Genomic DNA, 10,575 nt, shown 5'->3' with positions numbered 1-10,575 from the left:
AGTTAAACTATAAAAAGACAGGATTGTTATAATTTACATTAAGTTTGCATCTCGAGCCCACAAATAAGAGTGTAATATTCGAATCTAGGCAACTTTATTGATCTGAAATCGTATATCACATTTCTTAGTTCATTGATCATTGGGAGAATTGACGCAACAACCCATGATGGTAGTAGTGCTCATGATGGCTAGCATTCACGCGGTCTTTTCCTAATCCTTTTGATTCTTCTTCCATTTAGCAGCAATTAAGAAACCGTTGCTAGCTAGGCTTCTTGAGAGACTTAAAGAAGTATAAACCCTCTTGGATGAGTTGATGTAAATCTATGTTGATAGCACATCAATATAACTTTGTTTTTTTCTTCTCCTTTTCTTTCTTGGCGTTTATGTAGCGGAGTTCATTCTATTCCAAAATCGTTAGTCACTTGGGAATAGTCTTCTCTTAACCTACCGTAACATGAATTGTGGTGATCATTTGATTATAGTAGAAGGTGATTATACTCCTTTCATATGCCTCTCATATTCCGTCCTCACGTACCATGTTATTTAAGGGGTGAGAAGAGTTGTTTTTTTTTAAGAATATATATCTCAGAAATTGATTCTTTGTTCCATTATAACAAGTCTATTACAACTAACTGGACATTTTGTGGGGACTGTGATGATCATTTCCTGATAACACCACTAGTTATTTCTCTCTAATTAATATAACCACATCATGGACTCATCACACTTACGAGACTACAAATTTAGATCAGTCACATTGACAGACAGAGTTGAGGTGAAGAGATGCAATTCAATTGTGTCGAATGGATGCACAGGCACACAACTCGCCTTCATCATAAGGGCTACACTTCTAGACGACTGAGCTAACCCACACTATAACAAAGTTGGGCTGGTCCCCCTTCATATTAAAGGGAGATTAAGAATGCGAATGGTCGCCATCTGAATGGTGGTAATTGGGTAGATTAGTTTAACTAATTTAACCATAGCCAGGTCAACATTCCAAGTCAAAAGGATTAGGTACTTTCAACTGCTCCCATTTTACTCGGCGCTGAGCTAGCTACATGTCTCTTATTTTCTCAATATCTCATCAAACACTACTTTAATCACCTTCCAAATAATTAAGTAAACTAATCCGATCGACTTTTCCTTCTTCTTCTTCTTCTTCTTCTATTGCTTGAATCATTCGCTTGCTTCTCATGCAATCAATTCAGGAACTAACGCGCAACTCTGCCTACTCACCCAACATTAAACTACTCTTTGAAGACCGCATGCAGTTAAGTAATTCATGTTCAAATCGCTTTTCAATGCGAGCAAATATAACAGAGGGCGACCTACCTACTGACAACTACTCTTCGCTTTTCTACCGTCTCCTCAATTGTTTTCTTTTCATTTCCTATTATTTTATCTTTAACTTCTTCTGCTTGCATGCATGCATGCATGAATGATTCTAATCCACGCATTCCTCTATAAATACCCACCATACTCTTCTTCAAGCAATCAGCTAATCAACTAGTTCTGATCGATGGGCTCGATCAAGCAGCACTACTCCACCCTTCTTCTCTTACTCGTAATTGCCATCGCCGCTTCGTTCCTCAATGCAGGCGAAGCATTCCCCCTCTCCTCCCATTTCTACGGCCATTCGTGCCCGCGGGCGCTCGATATCGTGAGATCTGTGGTCGCCAGAGCCGTGGACAGGGAGCCCAGGATGGCTGCTTCCCTGCTCAGGCTTCACTTCCATGACTGCTTCGTCAAGGTTTTATTCGATCAGATGCCATGATTTTAAGCTCATAATTAATTAATGGCCACTGATGCTTTCGCAGGGCTGCGACGCGTCGCTGCTGTTGGACAGCAACGGCCCCATCGCGAGCGAGAAAGGATCCAAGGCGAACAAGAACTCCGCGAGAGGATTCGAGGTGATCGACGAGATCAAAGCTGCCCTGGAGACAGAGTGCCCCGGCACCGTGTCTTGCGCCGACATCCTCGCGCTTGCTGCTAGAGATTCCACTGTCTTGGTAGAGATCCGTAAATAAATACATTTCTGAATTCTGCTCTGTTTTCACAGTCGATTTATTCGATCATTAATTAATTGGTATTTGATTCGTAGGCAGGAGGCCCCGACTGGGAAGTGGCACTGGGGAGGAGAGACTCACTGGATGCGAGCTTGAGTGGCTCCAACAACAACATTCCGGCCCCCAACAACACCCTCCAAGCCATCGTCACCAAGTTCAAGCTGCAGGGACTCGACATTGTCGACCTTGTTGCGCTCTCAGGTGGCCACACCATCGGGCTATCCCGTTGCACCAGCTTCCGGCAGAGATTGTACGACGGCCACACGGACTCGCTGGAGGAGGGCTACGCCTGGCAGCTGCGGTCCCGGTGCCCTCCCTCCGGCGGCGACGACAACCTCTTCCCGCTGGACCTGGTCAGCCCCGCCAGGTTCGACAACTCCTACTACAAGAACCTGGTGGCCGGCAAGGGGCTGCTCAACTCCGACCAAGTGCTCTTCACGAGGAGCCCCGAGACGTCGGCGCTGGTGCGGCTCTACGCCGACGACGGCGGCCTCTTCTTCGACCACTTCGCCAAGGCGATGATCAAAATGGGCAACATCTCGCCGCTCACTGGGGACCACGGCGAGATCAGGAAGAACTGCAGGAGGATCAATTAGGAGGTTGCTCTGCTCCATTCATCTCCATCGATCGATCGTTCTATTTATGGTTATCTATTTGTTTGCGATATGGTTTGTAATTTGGTAAACGTTGTGCTGTAATAAGAAACAATATAATATGGTTAATGATATTCGCTTTATGCTTTAATCATATATAGTTGAATGTTTGGAATTAACAAGAACTCAGCAATCAGCATCGACATGAATTCCATGCAAGCTAAGATTTTATGTGATATTGAAATTTCTTTAATCACTTTTAATTTTTTTGTCCTTGGTCTTATTTAGTGTATTCTTGGATTTATTTTTTTTCCTAAGCTAATCTATTTAGTCTGATGGATTATAAAATTTATACAAATATCTCTACAAGATTCATTGTTTTCGCAATTTATTTACTTTACTTTACTTCTAATGTTTGCCATTTTCTAGTTTTTGTCTCATAAAATAAGCATTGATCCAAGTTTTACTACATTTTTCAATTTTCGTTATTTAAAATTTATTGAATAAAAAGTATTAATATTCAATTGAATTTTGGTTACTTTCGAATGAAAAAAAATAAAATTGAAGTACAGAAATTATACATGAAGATAAATTTACGTGATAAAAAGATTTAAATATAATAAAATTTAGCCATTTATAGTGAAAAGGAAGATATGGAAAAATTGAGGGGGCGTTTGGTTCTTTCCTAGGAATAGGAATCGAAATGCGAATCATAGTATTGTGGAATGAGAATGAGCATGAGCATGGATATCACTCTTAAAAGTAATGTTTAGTTAGTTGCATATTTTCTATCAGAATAAATCAATTTTTTTTTTTTACCCTTAAAGAAAAATAAGATAAAAAATTAGATGTGAGAGAAAGTTGAATGTGAGAGAAAAATATGATGAGAGAGAATGTATGATGAGAGAGAAAATGTGCTGAGAAAGAATGAAGAGAGAGAAATATAATTGTGATGAGAGAAAATGAGGAAAGAGAGTGTGATGAGAGAGAGTATGATGAGAGAAAAAATATGATGTGAGAGAAAGTATGATGGGAGAGGATGAAGAGAGAGAAAGTGTAGTGAGAAAAAATGAGGAGAGAGAAAGTATGATAAGAGAGAAAGTGTGATGAAAAAAACGAGTGTGATGAGAGTGATTGGGGAGAGAGAAAGTGTGATGAGAGAGAAAACATGATGAGAGCGAAAGTGTGATGAGAAAAAAAAAGAAAAGAGAGTGTGATGAGAAAGATTGAGTAGAGAGAAAGTATGATGAGAAAAAAAAGAGAGAAGAGAGTGTAATGGAAGAGATTAAGGAGAGAGAAAGTGTAACGAGAGAGAAAGAGGAAAGAGAGTCTGATGGAAGAGATTAAGAAGAGAGAAAGTGTATGATAAAATGAGGAGAGAGAATAAGGAGAGAGAAAGTGATATGAAAGAAAAATTAAATAAATATATTTTGATATTTGATATTAAGGGAGAAAATTTTAGTTTTAGGTCAAGGGTGTTTTTGGAATAAGAGAATATTTTGATTGTTGAAAATAAAGTAATGACTCATTGAAGGGGTACATGAGAATAAGTTATTATCCAATTTTAAGGATTCATTTTCTTATTTGTATTCCTATTCCTGTAATTCAAATATTAACAATGACAATTAATGATTGCTATTCTCATTCTTCACTATTATTTTCCTAAATAAACCAAACACCCCCTTAATTTATATGTCTTTTCTTCTGTTAAACTCTTCAATTTGATTATTATTCTTTCCAATTTCATTCCAAAAACTATTTTAAACCTAAGTCATCCTAAAAATTTAAATTTCACCCTCACATATAATTTTGTTTTCATTTGGTATTAATGTTTTTTTTTTTATTTTAAATTTAAAATCTCTCAGGATACTCTCATTCTCCCACCACGAAATTTTATACCATTCTCATATAAAAACAATCATATCCTTATACGAAAAAACATTGAGGTTACAATCAAATTGTACTATGCTACATCAATATTTTTAGTATTCAAATTCCAAAGTTTCTTTATATTCTAGATATTTATTGATCAATATTACAATGCATATAAACTCTTCTTCTGCCATGGCAGTGAATTGACAGTAATACAGGTAGAGAGAGAGGGAGACAAGTATTGTACAGAATGCAAGCTTTCAATCGCCCAATAAAACAGGGGAAGTAACAATTTATGCACAGAAGTCGCAGACGAACACTTCACCAGTCACTCGTACCATCGCTGGCCTGGACTGGCATCATCTGATCAATTTTCTTCTAACAAAGAGAGTTAATGGCGTTCTCTTCTCTCTTTTGCTATTTTGAGGGGACTTGGGATGGTCGATTGGCAAGGGGGAGCTCAGTGGGAGTGCACACCACCAGAGCTCTCCTCTGCAAGTGCCTCAGGCTCTGCTCCATGCTGATCTGAACCATCTCCGCCAGCATCTTCTTTGCCTTCTCTGTCTGCTCGTCGCCGTCGACGACCTTCGAGACGATGCTGCTCACGATGTTCTCCAGCGTGTCGGCTTCCAGTTGGCGTCTCCGGTAGGGGGACTCCCTCAGCAGCTCCAGCAGCCGTCGGGCTTTCGCTTGGCACTGTACTGACCCCTGAACCGTCAGCTCGAGGAGGCCAGGAATGGCGCCTTCTCGGAGAATTACTTCCCGGTACCGACTCCGGTCGCTCTCGCACATCGTTAAGAGGGCTCCGACCGCGTGCTCGCGGCTCGGAGGGGATCCTTCTTCGAGAACTTCCACCACGCTTAGAACCCCACCTTCCTCGCGCGTCAGAGCGGTTCTCCCTTCGTCGAAATTGACTAGTAATTCCAGAAGGGCGCAGCACTTCTCAGCTGGTTTCGTGGACTTGTCGCAGGATTTGAGGAAGCTGACCAGAGAAGGTATGGGATGAAGCGAGAGGATACTTCTGAGGTTGTCTTGGATGGTGGAGAGATTTTGGAGGGCTGCAATGGCATCCATCTTGGCTTGCTGGCTTCCTTCCTCGACGACCTTGACAAGAAGGGGGATAGCTCCGGAAGCACTGATTCTTGGCTTGTTCACGTTTGAAGCCGACAGCGTAAAAAGTGCAGCAGTAGCAAACCCTTGCAAATCCAAATTTGTAGAATCCAAGAAGCTAATTAATGGTTCCAGGGCACCTGCATCCACGACGCTGATCTTGTTCCTGAAAATTCAAGAAGAAAAAAAAAAATCAATTCGTATCCTCTTTACTTTTGGGACCAAGGATAGATTAGGGAACAAGAATTTGCTTAAAAAGGAGCGATTTTTAACCCTAGTAAGCACGAAAGATCGCACCTTTCGTCCTTGACGGCAAGATTGAGGAGGGCGAGGATGGCGGCCTCGCAGGACTCGTAGCTCGGCGACCGCAGCATCGCCACGAGAGGGTCGACGGCGAGGGAGAGGTGGCGGCGGTTCCTGGAGGAGGTCTTGGTGAGGCGCCGGATTTCCATCGCCGCCTGAACTTTTTGCTCCTCCTCTCCGGACCCGACGCGGACGATGATGCCCTCGAGCTCCGCCGCCGACACCCTCCCGTAGAGGCCGCGGCTGCTCGAGCTCTCGGTGGAGGCCCAGTTCTCTGACGATCCCATGAGGAGAGAGAGAGAGAGAGAGAGAGAGAGGGGGGGAGATGAGAGCGGAAAGGCGAGAAGAGGAAAGGGATAGAGAGGAGCGGATGGGGGAGGAGCGGGGCGGAATTTATTGCGGGCCGTAACGGTGGAAATGACGGCGCCGACGGCCGTTAAATTGTTCGTGTCGGCTACCTAAATTTTGACCGCGGTGGGGCCAGAGGAGGTTAGAATGGTTACTTGGTTAACCGAGAGGGGACCACTTGGGTGTCCTGCGGAAGAGAACAAATAGATAATTTCATAATTCGTATGGACTAAACAGAATACGGCATGTGTTTAAAGAGGTGGGACCTCTTATTAATCTTGCCACGTAACGTAAAATCAATACAAAAATCTTGGGAAGTATTTAAAACGATAGGAGCAAGTGCAAGAACCTTTAATTCTTCAATTTTGATTAGATAAATTTGATGGAGCATCGAATGAAAATAGATTTTTTTCTTTATGAGTGTCCAGATCGTAAACGAATTAATCCGGATTAAATTGTACCATATTTAAGTTTATTTAATAAGAGCATCCATAATATTATATCTATATATCATCTCGTCAAAAAGTATGAAATGCATATACTCATTATAATAATATCTTTCTTTCATTTATATTTCTTTTAATATTAACATTCATTATTTATAATTCTCACAATCCATTTAATCATCTTAAAATTATATTATATTGAATAAATACATTTTAAATATATTTTAAAATATTTAAATTATTATTATTTTTTTAATAATAATCTTACTTTTAAAAATATAATTTTATTATTTAAAAAAAAATATATTTATTAAATAAAATAGATGTATGTGAGAAAATAAAATTACAAAGTTGTGAAAATAAAAATGATGGGTATTTATAGATAGAATTTCGAATTAGTCGCTAAAAAATAGTCGTTAAAAATAGTCATTAATAAATTAACCGTTTTATTTAATTTTTAATTTAAAATTTATAATTGTTTATAATTAAAATTTAAAAACTAAAAAAAATATAGACATGGGTTGACCCACCTCATATTCACACGAACGCCTTCAAGACTTTGAATGTGTTTTAACAAAGGATGTTATAACACCCTTTTTCTAATGTTTTTAACAAGCGATTATTATAATACCCTTTAATATCTACATTGCACAAAATAGATTGAGTTGAGCTTGAAATGATTTAAGTTGTTAAAATTGTTGTTTAAACTTAATTTGATTTCTTTTTTCCAAATTTAAGTTTGGTTCAATTTGAGTTGAGCTTGGTTCTCTCACTCAAATTTAATTGATTAAAATTTTTAATTTTTTAAACTTAATTGATTGTTGAGCTATAATATAAACTTGTTTATTTATTTAATAAGTTTTTTTATTGATGAATATGATTAAAAAAATTTTGTCTATAAATATTGTTCACAAATATTATTCACGGACAACTCAAAACTTTTATTATGAATATTAACGAGTTAAATACAAATATATTCATACATGTTTATTTAGTTTAATATGTTATTTAAAAATATGGAATTGCCACATAAATCATCCTTAGGGTGTTCATGAATATAGAGAAAGATAAATACATAAAATCATTATTCATTCATTTAATTTATATATATTGATCAAATCAAACACTAAACCCAACTAGAGCCGGCGTTATATTGGCAAAGCCTTACGAGAGAAACGCCAACAAAAACCTAAAATCATGCTGCTAATTTTCTCCGAGTTTGACTAATTACGTACTTCATTCAAGACAATTGTTGAGCGAGTACAAAGTTTTTAGGTTAAACAGAGCAGATTTACGGAAGTCGTAGAAATGAAACAAAAGTCAAGGAAAAATCCAACTTTGAGTATCCTAAAGTATGACTAAACGAAAAGCACGCTAAAGTGTGGTAGAGTTTTTCATCATCATCTTTCATGGCGGCTTTTGCAAAACCAGGCTAACAGTTTACAGCGTTCAATCCCCAAAAATAAAGAGTAAAAGCAGAGAGAGAGACTTTGACCAGTGATGCAGAATTACCAAACAACACACATCATCTAAAAGGATAAAATTCAGATAAACAATGCTTCACTACGGTGCATGATCAGCATCAGTTTCACAATCAAAAGCCTGAATTATTAAAGGGGATAGACGGATAATGATCAGCGAGTGTTGGGATACTAACACGGCTTCTTTAGTTTGGAGTTAGATCAACCACTAGCATTGCTTGCCTGCAAAAAAGGGCAATTAATGGAGCATTGGTCTCGATCAAATGGGCAGGTGTCCTCGGACACTCGACTAGTTGGTTGCCTCCTCACCAAACTTTTAATGCCCAGAACAAACAAATTAGAAATCCTCATCTGCTGCAGCTTCCTAATTTAATTCTTGACCTTCAACTACTCTAGCGAAGACAGCAACCCATACCAAATCTAAAGCTTCATTTAGTTGCCTCTGCATGATTAAGCACGGAGAATTGTCAAAATACATCTGCTACGTGCAACTTTGACGTAGGCTTTTTCCGTGGCAGAGCTTAATAATCAACTGAAAGTGTAAGATTTTATGGCTTGCTTACTGCTTGCTGCGACAGCACTGGCCTACCGACTTTGTGTTCTTTACCTCCTCCACCGAGCTAAAAGTATCGAACGCGCTCTCTGATTTGTCGACCACAGGGAGCAGACGGCTCAACAGCCGATCGAGCAAATCAAACGTGGATGCGGAAAGAAAAGCACTGGCGCAATTAATAGATAGAATCGAAACGATTGGCGGGATTTAGAATTGAACAGGGAGACTTGGAGGCAGCGGCACCTGCTGATTAAAGAGTTATTGCTGGTTGAGACAATCCGTCGAACACCTATTGGCGGTGGCTTTCCGGTCACAGGGGCAATCTGGCGAACACCTACCGCGTGCGCTGTCACTGTTTGAGCTAAGAGCGGTCACCAGAATGCCAACACGCGGCTCGAGCTGCTCTGCTCTCGCCGAAAGGGACGCGACAGTGAGTGGAATAGGACTCACAAAGCTCCCTTCCAAGTTACAATTAAATCTCATATAAAATGGATAAAAATAAAAATAAAAATAAAAATAAAAAGAAAAAGTTTTTTAAAAAATTATGAAGGTCTCTTTTTGATTTTTATTTTATCAAAAACCATCACACAGACACGGTAAAATAATATTATTTTACATTATTTTTCATACTACACATTCAATTCTAAATTGATCAGATAGTTATATTAATCCATATTGTAACGATTATAAAATTATGACCCCTATAATTTTGATAACAGCTACATGTTTATTATCATAGTTATAACAATTATATAATTTTGTAGTTGTTATCGTAGTTATAGTATTTACCGTTGTTATGTTTGAGATAATTATCTTATAGTTTATACCTATTTATTAGATAAATAAAAATTCACTATTTGAGTGTATAGTCTATATGTGTTTGATTGGATCTTAAATTTATTTATTGAATATCTGTAATATGATTCATAACATAAGAGAACTTGTGATTAGATCACAACTTATGAGCATCTCTACATGTGCAATTATGAATGTATTGAAATAGTTCATACTTGATGAATTGATGAGTTCGAACATTATCGATTCTGTGATACTAGCACGGATTATACTCCTTGATCTAACTACAGTTATTCCTCACTAGCTGAAGATATTGAAATATCGAGAGTTAAACATAGATGTTAGTTATGGTAACTAGTTCATTGGAGTGACATGTTATAAGACTTCATATGGTTCTCTCTATATATAGATATGTCAATGAAACTCTTATTATTATTCGAGTGTAAGTTTCCTTCGACTTGAGATATTCAAGTTATCTTGGTCATGACCACTTATACTTTGCTATCTTAAACAAACATCTCCATGGAGGTGTGGACCCGAGATGATTGGGTATAAATTGAAATGTTCGAAAGCATTTGAATAGCCAATAAAAGATTCACCACTCATTGTAAAAGGAGATGTATACCCTATGACACTTGTCATGATTGTTACTCAAATTTTAGCCAAAGCATCATATGTCAAAAGGATGAGACTTTTTGACACATATACGAGTAATTTGAATCTACAGGATAAAAAAATATTACTTGAGCTAGGTGTAACATAGTCAGCCTAGTGGGGACTAACACATAGACCATGTCTTGAACCAAGTGGGTATAAGACGAGTGAAGGAAATGAGACACGACTCATTGTAGTTATTGAAGGGTTCAAAAGTGGTTCTGGAATCAACTGTGATTTTTTGATAAATTTGATATCATAATATGCTACTAGGTGTCACTCATGATCGTTCTATAATTAATGGTTAATTATAGATGACTAACATAATCGGGAACCTATAAAGTTACACGC

The 10,575-nt window shown here is 38.3% G+C and overlaps 2 protein-coding genes across 2 annotated transcripts; one reads left to right on the top strand and one right to left on the bottom strand.

The window, feature by feature from the left end:
- The first annotated feature begins 1,490 nt into the window (after window positions 1-1,490).
- LOC122036692 (peroxidase 49-like) lies at window positions 1,491-2,816 on the top strand. The gene is made up of 3 exons (XM_042596092.1): window positions 1,491-1,753; window positions 1,821-2,012; window positions 2,105-2,816. Exons 1-3 carry the CDS (start codon window positions 1,523-1,525, stop codon window positions 2,663-2,665), a joined length of 984 nt encoding a protein of 327 aa, XP_042452026.1. The 5' UTR covers window positions 1,491-1,522; the 3' UTR covers window positions 2,666-2,816.
- Window positions 2,817-4,641: 1,825 nt separating this feature from the next.
- LOC122036697 (U-box domain-containing protein 3-like) lies at window positions 4,642-6,309 on the bottom strand. The gene is made up of 2 exons (XM_042596098.1): window positions 5,942-6,309; window positions 4,642-5,810 (listed from the first exon to the last, which is right to left on the bottom strand). Exons 1-2 carry the CDS (start codon window positions 6,232-6,234, stop codon window positions 4,952-4,954), a joined length of 1,152 nt encoding a protein of 383 aa, XP_042452032.1. The 5' UTR covers window positions 6,235-6,309; the 3' UTR covers window positions 4,642-4,951.
- Window positions 6,310-10,575: the final 4,266 nt, after the last annotated feature.

This window comes from Zingiber officinale, unplaced genomic scaffold (genome assembly GCF_018446385.1).
Source record: "Zingiber officinale cultivar Zhangliang unplaced genomic scaffold, Zo_v1.1 ctg196, whole genome shotgun sequence".
NCBI classification, from domain to species: Eukaryota; Viridiplantae; Streptophyta; class Magnoliopsida; order Zingiberales; family Zingiberaceae; genus Zingiber; species Zingiber officinale.
This window is presented reverse-complemented; position numbering and strand designations above follow the sequence as displayed.